This window comes from Erythranthe guttata, chromosome 11 (assembly GCF_056151865.1).
Source record: "Erythranthe guttata isolate IM_541 chromosome 11, IM_541, whole genome shotgun sequence".
Classification (NCBI taxonomy): domain Eukaryota; kingdom Viridiplantae; phylum Streptophyta; class Magnoliopsida; order Lamiales; family Phrymaceae; genus Erythranthe; species Erythranthe guttata.
This window is the reverse complement of record NC_142543.1, coordinates 19901634-19915485: the sequence shown is the minus strand read 5'-3', so window position 1 is coordinate 19915485 and position 13852 is coordinate 19901634. Positions and strand designations below refer to the sequence as shown.

Here is a 13852-nt window from a genome sequence, read left to right as displayed (position 1 = left end):
CATGGTAGTGGCCGGTTATGTGGGGATGGTTATCGGAGGCGGTGGCTATGGCGTTGGCGCCAGATCTAGGGTTTCATAATGAATAAAGGCGGCTATGTGGTGGTAGATCTAGGGTTTCGTAGTGAATAAAGGCGGATATGGTGGCTAGGGTTAGGTGTCTGCGAGTGGCGGCGCGCGGCTGCTAGGTAGGGTTTGTGACGGCGGAAGTTATTTTTGCTTTTAGGGTTTTGGAACAGTAAACCGTAGTAGACCATAGTACACCGTAGTACACCATAGTATAGCATAGTACACCATAGTATTTCATAGTCTACTATAATATTCACAACAAATAAAATTTTCAAAAAATATATGTAAATTGAATAAAAACACGATTTTTTTTTATAATTTTAAATATTATGTACGAAAAAAAGATTTTTTTATGTTTTTTATAATAGTGTAAAAATGATATAATTAAATTTTTATAATAATGAAAACAATACGACATGGAAAAAAATGTGTTCTATGTAAAAAGGAATAATAAAAAATGCTAGATGCAAAAATAAAAATATTAAATGCCGAATTAATAATGATAAATACAGTTTAAATATTATTTGATGTAGATTTAATTTTTTATTGTGAAGGGCATTTTTGGAATGAAATTTATAAAGGATGTGAAGCAAAAGTTTAGTTAGACTTGTCATTTAGTTCTAATAAGTTTTGTCAGTAGGGACTTATATCTTAAGACCCCTTTCTTTTATTCCGCTAATTGAAAAACGACGTCGTTCCTTTCTCTTTTACTCTGCTGGTACAGAACGACGCTGTTTTAGTGCCCGACGTCACATATCGCCCACAACTGTTGACCTCCGCCACCCGCTTTGCCCGGCGTCCGCCGCCGCTTCGACCGATGCCCCTATCACGTGGCGCCGCTTTTTTCCTCCAGTAGTATGGCTCGCCGCCCTCCTCGTCTATATCTCCAGCCACTCCCCTTTTTCCTCTACGTGCGTTGTCCTCCTTCTGCCACTGCTTCAGAAATATTTTTTTTCCCATCTCTATCCGTTAATCCTCAGAACTGAGGTTCATTGAATTGAATACGATGTTTTCTTCCTCACCCATTTCTGATTTCTTATTTAATTTGATTAAACCTATTTTCCGGCGAATTGTCCAGGTGTTCCATTGACTTGCTTCAAATCTCGGCCAACCCTCGCACCGCCACTGCCACTCCGTTCGGGGTCGGCACTCGTTTCGACGCCGCAGCTCCAATTTTTTCTTCCAACACTTTTTCTCCTCAAGAACCTTTTAAAGTCAATTTTTCTTCCAGAGTTGCCATCGGAGCGAGGTCAGTTTTATTAGCGTCTTTGTTTTTCAGTGGTTTATTCATAGGGATTCTTCTTTGATTTTCAGGTTCAGTGGAGGATTTCCTGGCGGCGGCGGTGGATGCTGGTAAGAGTGCTGGGAGGTGCTCTTCGGCAATTTTTTGAGTACATAACTAGATCAGCTTTCGCCCACATTTCACTGTTTTTATTATTATTTTTATTTAATTTTCTGGTTTTGGGTAAACAGGTAATTCATTATGGGCTTTACGAGACGAAAAAACGTGGAGCACAAAGGCGAGGTAAAATATTAGGTTATTTTGATTTATTGATTTATGTAAAATATCATTTCATATTCCTAGGTTTAAACATTTTGTGTAACCCTTCAATTTATGAACAAGAGGTATATCTTCAGTAATCTGTAATAGATTTGTTTACTGTTACGTAAATCGTAATTAATTGGTATTTGTTTCGTAAATCGTATTACTCTAAAAACTGTTGGGACTGTGCTATTTATGCTCACTGTTAGGCGCAGCTTTCCGATTGTCGACTTCGGTAGTGCTTCGATTGCTTCTTCGGGTTTCGGAAATTTGTTCTGATGAATGATGATGTTAGGAGTTTATATATTGGGGCGCGTTTGTTTGTTTTTAATTTTTTTATATGCAGATGTGTGTCGATAGTTCCGCGTAGGTAGATTTGGTCACAGAGACTGACAAGAAATGCGAAGAACTCATTTTCGATTTTCTCAAACTACAGTTTGGATTTCTTTGTACCGTTTTTTTTTTTTTCCAGTTGGATGCTCGCTATAGTGAACTCCGTATCTTGACGTTAGTCTTTTGTTTCATGTTAGTTCATTGGGGAAGAAACTACTGCTGCTTTTGGCACCACAGAATTGACCGACGAACCGACTTGGATTGTCGATCCGCTATATGGAACCACTAATTTTGTTCACGGGTTCGTATCTTTATTATTATTAGTATCTTGTATTTAATCAAATTGCCTACTGCCTCTGATGTATTTTCACTTATGTTCTATTGTGAGCATTTATTTTATTTTTCTCATGCTACATCAAGTAAGGTTTCTATTTCCCTGATTTTCCTGATATTTGCAAGGTTGCTGCCGATACATTCCTAGATATCCTCCATCGTATGACTCGATCTTATTTATTATCTTTTGATTCTTTATTGATGAATACTATTGGTTCATTTTTATTATCTTCTTCTTACAGTTTGTCCGTGTTATTATACGCCTCTGTCTTTTCTTTTCTTTTCCCTTCTTTTCACGAGGTGTATGATCGACCTGTTTGCTTCTTCTTTTCTCTTTTCTTTTATCTCGATTTTATTTTTCTTCTCTTGCTTCTTCGTCCTCACTCGTCGCCCACAATTGCTGAATCGCCGTTGAATATTTCTCGATTTTGCTTACAATTTTGGTTCTCTGTGGGTGCCAGTTCCCGGGTCTGAATTGGATTTCCTACAATCTTTATCGAATCATCGAAGCGCGATGTCTATCCGTTCTTGTTTTGTTTGGTAATGATGCAGCTATTTTTATGTGCCTATTTCGAGTTGCAAACTTGTTTTCCTGATATCTATTGGTGTTTACGCATATTTAAACACTTTATTTTTGGCACAGATTAAAAAGCATGGCTTCGGAAAGGTTTATGTCCAGTATGAAGGAGGTTGGAGAGTTGCATCTCTTCTCTCACATCCTGTTTGTTAGACTATGCCTGTGAGCTACTTATTTTCCTTTATTCCCTCACACTCTGTTCTTTGTTTGTTACTCAAGTCTGATGTAAGTCAAATTGTATTTTTATGCTTGCATTTTACCTTCCAAGATACCTAATTGATCTGAAATTTGAAATTATATTTTCGTGTGTTTTGGTATATGATTTTAAAAGAAAATTCACTCCGACATGTCAATCACGATTCTGTGTGAAGCAACTAATTAAGGAACCGGATGTTACTATATAAAACCGTTAGCCACCTTCATTAATTATTTAGAAATGGCATTTCATGTTTTCGCTTTATGATTGTTTAAAAGAACAATAGATTGCGACATTTAATTTGTTATTAGCACCAACCGTTGTCTTAAAAAATTCCATTAATTTTCCTATCTTGTTAGTTTCTGATCTTGGTTTATGCACCATTTATCTTACTCTATAGCTACAACTTATTTATGATTCTTTCTTCTCAATCAGTTTATGTGGATCCATCACCGGAGAAGAAGAGGGTGTACAGCATATAATCTTATTCCTCTGTACATATATGTTCACTTCGACATATATATGTTATACGTCCTCCTTTAATTCTTTAAAATATTTTCACTCATTTATTGCATATCTCCTGCTCTTATCTTTGCCAGCAAAACTTTAGCTACCGCTCATTTTTCATTATTTTTTAGTTTATGGATTTACTGATTTGTTTTGTTCCTTATTCTTTTTGGCGTTTAATAAACTTATCTATTTTGTATTTCGAATTTTTCTACACCATGGATCGGTGCAAAATCTGGAGAGGCCAAAGGTAGATACACCAACGAATGAGAATGACTCTGCTTCAGATATTCGTTCCCCTATAAGTGCTTCGTACCATGTTATATCACGGAAGGAAGAAATCATTTCGTTATCACCAGGTTTTGTTTATTACAAGATATCAGAAAAAACGAGTGAGTTTGGGTATTTAAGAATTTTTCTTGCTCATTGAGTAATTTTGATTTTATTTTTGTTTGTTTAGCGCATAGTCTTGCTTGTTGGCATATGGTTCTAAGTAAGTACATTTCTTTATCCAATATCATTTTTTATAAATGTATAGGGAGTTGCAGAATTAGTAAATTTCTTTATCCAATACCATAATTTTCTGAAATGTATAGGGAGTTGCACAATTTTTGTTTCATTTATGCTCTTTTATTATTTACAATTTATTCTTTGAAATCGTTATCGGTTATTGTTTTTTGGCTGCGAATCTGCCAAGAGGGTACAAGTTCTTCAAAAACTGGTATTGTTGCTACTTTATGACGGTGTTTGTGCTACACCGCCAATTGTTCAACTCGGCAAGATTACTAGGTAAAGAGTTATAATTGTATGTCTTTGCCGAAACATCTCTATTTTTGTGTACTCTTTTGTGGTTTTGATGTTTTTGTTTGTGAAGTTTGGAATTTCTTATTAGTCACGAAGACGTGGATGTTTGAAAGTTTGAATAACAAATACATTGTCGATCCATCACTTTTGTAAGGAACACTTTTGTTTGCTTCTCCTTTATACTGGACTCCGTTTGTACTATCTACTTCTATAGAACTTTTGAAATTATGTCAAAAAATTCGACCATGATTCCCTCACGGCAATTTTTCAAACTTGGGGTTGCATACATACCTCTATTTGGATCCGAGGTACGTCGCTAAAATTCAGCTTCAGACGGATTATTACAAGGAATGTTGAATTATGTGATCTTTGTTATTTATATATCTTACAGATTCTCTTCTTTGACTCCAAACTCACACAACAATTTCATTTGTTACTATTGTTTAATATTCTTTTCATATGCTGGATAAAAAGTCGGAACTTCTTTGCTTATGGCTTCCAAAGGTTGAGTCGTGGTGCAGGTGACTTTCTTCTGTTTTCCTGTAATTTTCTCTTTTTTGTGTTCACCCAATCTAATTTTATTACTTTCTTCATTCGCAACCATTGTTTCCTTTCTTTTATTTTTCTTCGTGTTTTCTATATTCAATTACAGGTTAGCCCTTTTTTGGTGTTTCGGCTTCGGTTTGCTGTTGCTCTCTCTGTTCGTACACAGGTTTGCCGCTTGTTCAAGAATTATATTGATGTCTTCCAGTGAAGTTTACTTCTTATAGCTGATTTTATTCGGCTGAGTGAATTCTCAGCTGGAGTGTAGTTCGTCCACATCTGTAGACGGCGCCACTCTGACGAGTAGCTTTACGCTTTCGACGACTTCGTTTGACGTTGGACTTCTTTATATTACTTTGGTTTATGCCTCTTATATTTGTATTTTTTCCTTACGATTTACTTCTTGTACATTATCCTTCAAAATTTCTGGTCCCTCTCCACCACCTCCTTATTTCCCGGCCTCCGTCGACTGGACACACGAGGCACACATTCCGGCGGTTTTCGATTTGTGTTCTCATATTTTCCAATTTTCTCTGCACATATTGGTGCTATAGGGAAGTGGATGAATCGCTGCTCGATCTCAAAAGGCCTTCCCTATTTCCTTCTATGATTGTATCTTTTGTTCAGGAAAGCGGATGAAATCGCTGCTCGATCGCAAAAAGCCCTCCCTCTCTTCTATGAATATTTGTTTTCGTAGTTGGGGCTATTAGGTCTATAATTTAAGCAACCTGTATCGTATAATTGCATTTTCAGAACTTTTGAATGCAACAAAATCAGGTGAGGAATCACACGTTCACCTCATATTCATTCTCTGTTTTCCCGTTTATTATTTTCTTCTTGTTTTTCAATTTCCTATATATCGGATTACAAAAAGATTTTAAGCACTTGAAGGTATTCACAGCTTTATGTATGTAGACACTTGTAATCCGATCTTTCTCGTATTTTCAGACCTTTGGTAAAATTGAAAACCAAAAATTTGATTGTACGTCGCATAATTTTTTGAATTGTCTATCACGTTCGTGGCGTACGTTTAAGTTTTGTTTTTAGGTTTGTACGGTTTCCGAGCAACGATTTGAGAAAACTTTAATTTATTATATTATTTATAATAAACTTGGGATGATTACATATTTGGTCCTTTTATTACATACATTTTTTTTTTAATTTTGGTCCTTAAAAAAGAAACGCGCACCCCAAGTGGGGGTCAATTTGTAAAAACAAGAAATGCGCACCCCAAGTGGGGGTCAATTTGTAATTTCTGGTAATCTACATAAACAATTTTGAAAATTGCAGAATTGCCGCTATACTTACTCCATCTTCCCATCCGTTCCACCCAAATAGCAAATTTAACACAAAGTAGGTATCTCTTGTAATATCCGAAATATCAGCCACCAACGCAGTATGCTTCGACTCCTCAGCTGTAATTGCGTATGACTCATTTACAAAAATTCGCAATACTATCAAATTTTACGATTTACGATTTAAGAAAACAATAATTTATTATATTATAATTAACGTGTTATAATTTCTATTTTGGTTCCTATATTATATCCCATTTTTAATTTGGTCCTTAAACCGGAGATGCCCTCAAGTGGAGATCATTTGGTAATTTCCAGAAAATCCACCTCCCTAGCTGAAGCAGTTCTAAAAATTGCATAATCACTCCTATGCTTATTCAACCTTCCTAACAACTCCACCCAAATTACAAATTTGACCCCATAGCGGATCTCTCTTTCAATATCCAAAATATCCGCCACATTTATGAAAATTCGCAACACCGAGCATAAAATCGTATGATTTACGATTCAAACTTTACGATTCAATTCATTCATATCTATGTTGATTCAAATGTTAAAATAAATCTTAAATATCAACAAATCGATTAAATTTTACGATTTTTGGTCCCTATTATTATATATATATATATTTTTTAATTCTGGTCCTTCAACTATAAATGCACCCCAAGTGGGGGTCAATTTGTAATTTTTGGAAATCCACCTCCCTGACTGTAACAATTTTGAAAATTGTAGAATCACCCCTATACTTACCCCATCTTCCCAGCCGCTCCAGCCCAATTGCAAATTTATCCCCAAAGTGGATCTCTCTTGCAATATCCGAAATATCCGCCAGCAATGCAGTATGCTTCTACTTTTCAACTATAATCGCATGTGACTCATTTATGCAAATTCGCAATACCGTGTTTAAAATCTTATGATTTACAATTCAAATCTTACGATTCAATTCGTTCATACCTAAATCGATTCAAAAGTTAAAATAAATCTTAAATATCAACAAAATGATCAAAGCTTACGATTTACGATTTAAGAAAATTTTAATTTATTATATTATTTTTATGATAATTACAGTTTTGGTCCCTATATTATATACATTTTTTTAATTTTGGTCCTTAAACCGGAAATGCCCCCAAGTGGAGGTTAATTTGTAATTTCCGAAAATCCACCTCCTTGGCTTAAATAGTTGTGAAGATTGCAGAATCATCCCTATACTTACTCCGCTCCACCCAAATTGCAAATTTGAACCCAAAGTTGATCTCTCTTTCACTATCCAAAATATCCGCCACATTTACGAAAATTTGCAACAACTAGCATAAAATCTTATGATTTACGATTCAAATATTACGATTCAATTCATTCATATCTATGTTGATTCAAATGTTAAAATAAATCTTTAATATCAACAAATCGATCAAATTTTACGATTTTTGGTCCCTATATTATTATACCTCTTTTTATTTTTGGTCTTTAAACCAGAAATGCACCCCAAGTGGGGGTCAATTTGTAATTTTTTGAAATCCACCTCCCTGGCCGAAACAATTTTGAAAATTACAGAATCACCCCTATACTTACTCTATCTTCCCAGCAGCTCCACCCAAATTGCATAATCAACCCCAAAGTGGATTTTTCTTGCAATATCTTAAATATCCGCCACCAACGCAGTATGCTTCAAGTCCTCCTCAGCTATAATCGCGTGTGACTTATTTACGAAAATTCGCATTACCGATTTTAGAATCTTATGATTTACGATTCAAATCTTACGATTCAATCCGTTTATACCTAAGTCGATTCAAAAGTTAAAATAAATCTTAAATATCAACATGACGATCAAATTGACAATTTACAATTGAAGAAAACTTTAATTTATTATATTATTTATAATAAAATTGCAATAATTACAGATTTGATCCATATATTATATGTGAATTTTAGTTTTGGTCTTTCAACCGGAAGTGCCCCCAAGTGGAGTTCAATTTGTAATTTCCGAAAATCCACCTCCCTGGCTGAAATAGTTGTGAAGTTTGCACAATCAACCCTATACTTACTCCATCTACCTAACTGCTCCACCCAAATTGCAAATTTGACCCCAAAGAGTGGATCTCTCTTTCACTATCCAAAATATCCACCACATTTACGAAAATTCGCAATAACGAGCATACAATCTTATGATTTACGATTCAAATCTTACGATTCAATTCATTCTTATCTATGTCGATTCAAATGTTGAAATAATTCTTAAATATAAACTAATCGATCAAATTTTACGATTTTTTGTCCATATATTACATGCATTTTTTTTTAATTTGGTCCTTAAACAAGAAAATGTACCCTAAGTGGGGGTCAATTTGTAATTTCTGGAAATCCACTTCCTTGACTGAAACAGTTTTGAAAATTGCAAAATCACTGCTATACTTACACCATCTTCCTAGTCGTTCCACCCAAATAGCAAATTTAACACCAAATTGGATCTCTCTTGCAAAATCCGAAATATTCGCCACCAACACAATATGCTTCGACTCCTCAACTATAATCGCGTGTGACTCATTTACGAAAATTTGCAATACCGAGTTTAAAATCTTATGATTTACGATTCAATTCTTCATGCCTACGTTGATTCAAATATTAAAATAAATCTTAAATATCGACAAAACGATCAAGTTTTATGATTTAAGAAAACAATAATTTATTATATTATTCATAATTAACGTGATATAATTACTATTTTGGTCCCTAACCCAAATTGCAAATTTGACCCCAAAGTTGATCTCTCTTTAAATATCCAAAATATCCGCCACATTTATTATCACAATTTTATCATGAATAATATAATAAATTAAAGTTTTCCTGAATCGTAAATCGTAAAATTTGATCGATTTGTTGATATTTAAGACAACAAATTCACCTCCCTGTCCGACACAGTTTTGAAAATTGCAGAATCACCCCTATACTTACTCCATCTTGCCAGCTGCGCTACCCAAATTGCAAATTTAACCCCAAAGTGGATCTCTCTTGCAATATTTGAAACATTCGCCACCAACGCAGTATGCTTCGACTCCTCAGCTATAATCGTGTGTGACTCATTTACGAAAATTCGCAATACCGAGTTTAAAATCTTATGATTTACGATTCAAATCTTACGATTCAATTCATTCATACCTAAGTCGATTCAAAAGTTAAAATAAATCTTAAATATAAACTAATTTTACGATTTACGATTTAGGAAAACTTTAATTTATTATACTATTTATAATAAACTTGTGATAATTACAGTTTTTATCTCTATATTATATACCATTTTTAATTTAATAATACACCATTTTTTAATTTAATCCTTAAACCGGAAATGCCCCCAAGTGGGGGTCCATTTGTAATTTATGGAAATCCACCTCCCTGGCTGAAACAGTTTGAAAATTGCAGAATTACCCCTATACTTACTCCATCTTCCCAGCCGCACTACCCAAATTGCAAATTTGACCCCAAATTGGATCTCTCTTGCAATATCCAAAATATCCGTCACCAACGTAATATGCTTTAACTCCTCCTCAGATATAATCGTGTGTGACTCATTTACTAAAATCCGCAATACCGAGTATAAAATCATATGATTTACGATTCAAATCTTACGATTCAAATCGTTCATGCTTACTTCAATTCAAAAGTTAAAATAAGTCTTAAATATCAACAAATCGATCAAATTTGACGATTTACGAAAACTTTAATTCATTATATAATTTATAATAAACTTGTGATAATTACGGTTTTTGTCCCTATGTTATATACAATTTTTAATTTTGGTCCTTAAACCGGAAAAGCCCCCAAGTGGAGGTCAATTTGTAATTTCTGAAAATCCACCCCTCTAGCTCAAATAGTTCTGAAAATTGCATAATCACCCCTGTATTTACTCCATCTTCTACCCGCTCCATCCAAATTGTAAATTTGACCTCAAAGTGTATCTCTCTTTCAATATCCAAAATAACCGCCACATTTACGAGAATTTGCAATACCGAGCATAAAACCTTATGATATACGATTTAAATCTTACGATTCAATTCATTCATGTCTATGTGATTGAAATGTTAAAATATTTAATGTTCCATTATTATTATTATTATTCTTAATATTATTATTAATAATAATAATAAAAAAAAACAGTGGAAGCAAATAGTGGGTTTAATGGCTTATGTAAGTTTATATAAATATATATATATATATATATATATATATATATATATATATATATATATATATATATATATATATATATATTTGGACATATTATTATTTTTTAATTTTCTAAAACATACAAAAGTCAAAAGTCAAAATTTATTAGAATTACGTAGAAACCCTATCCGACTCTCTAGCAGCAGTCATCGACGACCACCACCACCAGTGCCGCCCACCACCACCAGCGCCTTCTCCGACGACCACGACCACGACCACCAGTTCCTCCTGATTCTGACGACCACCACCACTAGCGAATCTCGGCTCTCCGACGACCACCACCACCACCAGCGCCTCCCAATTCTCCGACGACCACCACCACTTGCGCCTCCCGATTCTCCAACCACCACCACAACTTGCGCCTCCCGATTCTCCAACCACCACCATCGCCACCAGGCCTCCCGGCTCTCTGAAGACCACCACCACCAGCGCCTCCCGGCTCTCCGACGACCACCACCAACGTATTTGTGTGAGTCTCTTGTATTTGTGAAGATTACTTGTTTTTTGCAATTCGGCTACTGTGTGGTGATCAATTTTTCCCTTTTCCCCCTTTTTTTTTTTTTGGGAAAATTTCGAAAGAATTCCGAAAAATTCCGAAAATTCCGAAAATGAAAATTTCCGAAAAATCCGATTTTCCAAAAATAATATTGTAATTGTAGTCGGAAGCAAGGAAGGATTCGTTTCTTTGTTGTACAGCTGCAGAATAGTCAAAAGACAGAGACAGCTCAACTTGAAAACTAGTAGTAATAAAGCATGATTAGTACTAATCTAATTAGCGTTTTGCTGCTCTTATTATTATTATCAAGTCTTCTCTTCTCTTTTTTAGTTGCAACCAGTCGTCAAAGTAAATAAATAAATAAATATAGATAATCTCATCACTTTCTGGTTTGTTTTCCAACCATCTTCAACAACAGTTACAATTGGAGGCGTTTCTCAGATTTAGGTCTGACACCACCACAATTGAAGCAAGCAACAATGCAAATGGCGTTTCAACTCTCTCTTTCCTCCTCCTTCCTCCCATCTCCACTCCCCACAACCACAACCACCACCACCACCAGAATGACCGTTACCCAGTCACCCCGCAGGCTGATTTATATCTCCTCCTCCACCAATTCATCATCGTCGACAACCGTCAATTCTCCCAAGAAAAAGCACTGGAAAGTAGGGGAATATCCTGGCCTCACTCATACCTCCAACCCTAAATTCTCAACCAATAAGAAGAGAACCCCCATTAAGAACATCAAGAAAAAGCTCGACAGAAAGAGTAATGCCAACGCTTGGGTTAATACTGTCACCGAAGCTCTTTCTGATGCCATCGATAAAAAGCAATGGCTCCGGGCTCTTCAGGTTTTACTCTAATCCCCCAACCACTTTTCTTTCATCTTTTCCGTAAATGGTGTGCTGCTGTACTTTTCTTTCTGAGCTTATCGGCTCATGAATTCAAAAGGATGACGAGGGAGTTCTGAATTTGTATTGGATAAGATTCAATGCTTTACTATATATTATATGATATATAATCATCAGTAACTCAAATTGCAAATATAAGTCTTGACTGCCGAAGACAATGATGCATTACTTTTCTCTTTGCTTTCTGAACCAGAAATTAATCCATAAACTTATCACCACCCCCATTAAATCTTTATAGGTATTTGAGATGCTAAAGGTGCAACCTTTTTACCACCCAAAAGAAGGGACTTACATGAAGCTACTTGTTCTTCTAGGAAGATCCGGTCAACCTGGACAAGCCTCTCAGCTGTTTGATGAAATGCTTCAAACAGGATTAGAACCAACCCCAGAACTTTACACAGCATTGCTTGCTGCATGTTGCAGGAGCAATCTGATTGATAAAGCTTATGAAGTTCTTGAACAAATGAAGTCTCTCCCTCTTTGCCAGCCTGATGTCTATACCTATAGTATACTGATTAAGGCCTGTGCCGATGCTTTTCGTTTCGAACTGGTTGACTCCCTATATGATGAAATGGCTGAAAGATTAATCACCCCAAATACTGTAACTCAAAATACAGTACTGAGTGGTTATGGAAAGGCGGGGAAATATGAAGAGATGGAGAAGATTCTCTCCAAGATGCTTGAAAGTACGACAAGCGAACCTGATGTATGGACTATGAATACGATTATCGGTTTGTTTGGCAATGTGGGTCAGATTGAAATGATGGAGAAATGGTACGAGAAGTTTCGCAATTTCGGGATCGAGCCGGAAACACGCACATTCAACATTCTGATTGGTGCGTATGGTAAGAAAAGGATGTACGATAAGATGTCATCTGTGATGGAGTACATGCGGAGGCTTTCATTTCCGTGGACAACATCGACCTACAACAATGTGATTGAGGCATTTTCTGATGCCGGTGATGCAAAGCACATGGAGTACACATTTGATCAGATGCGTGCTGAAGGCATTAAGGCGGACACCAAAACATTGTGCTGCCTCATACGAGGTTTTGCCAATGCTGGTCTCTTTTATAAAGTGATCAGCATGGTTCAGTTGGCTGGGAGATTGGAGATACCTGAGAATACCTCATTCTTTAATGCAGTCATATATGCTTGCTCTAGAGCAGATGATTTAATGGAGATGGAAAGAGTGTTCAAGAGAATGAAAGATAAGTCATGTCAACCAGATTCCACAACTTACTCGGTTATGATGGATGCGTATAGAAAAGAAGGTATGAGTGACAAGGTGTATGACCTGGAGCAAGAAATGCAGAGGATGAATGGTGGTAAGGTATCCAAAGGGTACGATGATGTAGAAACAGAGGCTAATGATGATGTCAGCAAAGAGGTGTTGGTAATGGTATGAGTGTTGGTGGTGTCAATTAATTTCTGGGAAAATTGCTATGAAAAGTTGATCATGATTGATATCCAGAGTGGGTAAATCACTAATAAAGCCATGCTGGTCGTAGTAGTGTTAGTGATCGTGGCAAGAAGGTAGTTACAAATATCTAATAGCTGTTTGTCTTTGTGTTTCTCCCTTACCGCGATTCTGAACTCCGAGAATGAATTGATATCATACTTGCTGCGGGCTAAAGAATGAATTGATATCATAAACCTGCAGTTGTCCTCACATTTTCTGATGTAATTTTGTAGCCGTGCTATAAATCTTAAAGTTGTAATTTCGTAAGGCATCTATTGTTTATGAAGTGTTGTTTTTGCAGTAGCACTGCCACAGATGATCTAATTAGATCATATGGTTTCATTTTCTTTCTTCTTTCTTTCTTTCTTTGTTTGTTTATTAGTAGTGTTGTATTGAAGTTAGGAGTGTTGTATTGAAGTTTAGGCTGTAAAAAGATAAATTGTTGTATAAGGGGTGGCCGAATCCGATCCGAAATATAACGATTTTGGAACGACTTTTTCAATTCCGAATTCCGAAATTCCGATTTCCGAAATTAAGTATATATATATATATATATATATATATATAT

General features: G+C 35.7%; 2 protein-coding genes across 19 annotated transcripts; both read left to right on the top strand.

Moving 5' to 3' along the window:
• The first annotated feature begins 724 nt into the window (after nucleotides 1-724).
• Nucleotides 725-5709, top strand: LOC105960738 (uncharacterized). Of its 18 annotated transcripts, none has more exons than XM_088825082.1 (8): nucleotides 725-977; nucleotides 1145-1315; nucleotides 1381-1435; nucleotides 1540-1591; nucleotides 2140-2243; nucleotides 2919-3014; nucleotides 3484-4880; nucleotides 5012-5709. In XM_088825082.1, exons 4-7 carry the CDS (start codon nucleotides 1550-1552, stop codon nucleotides 3656-3658), a joined length of 417 nt encoding a protein of 138 aa, XP_088681208.1. In that variant the 5' UTR covers nucleotides 725-977; nucleotides 1145-1315; nucleotides 1381-1435; nucleotides 1540-1549; the 3' UTR covers nucleotides 3659-4880; nucleotides 5012-5709. The 18 variants fall into 18 exon arrangements, with proteins under 18 accessions (XP_088681208.1, XP_088681212.1, XP_088681205.1 ...); XM_088825086.1 differs by having other exon boundaries at nucleotides 3484-4901; XM_088825079.1 differs by having other exon boundaries at nucleotides 1381-1457.
• Nucleotides 5710-11074: 5365 nt separating this feature from the next.
• Nucleotides 11075-13786, top strand: LOC105957170 (pentatricopeptide repeat-containing protein At3g06430, chloroplastic). The gene is made up of 3 exons (XM_088825559.1): nucleotides 11075-11158; nucleotides 11330-11762; nucleotides 12061-13786. The coding sequence occupies exons 2-3, from the start codon at nucleotides 11391-11393 to the stop codon at nucleotides 13228-13230; spliced, it is 1542 nt and encodes a 513-aa protein (XP_088681685.1). The 5' UTR covers nucleotides 11075-11158; nucleotides 11330-11390; the 3' UTR covers nucleotides 13231-13786.
• The last annotated feature ends 66 nt before the right edge of the window (nucleotides 13787-13852 follow it).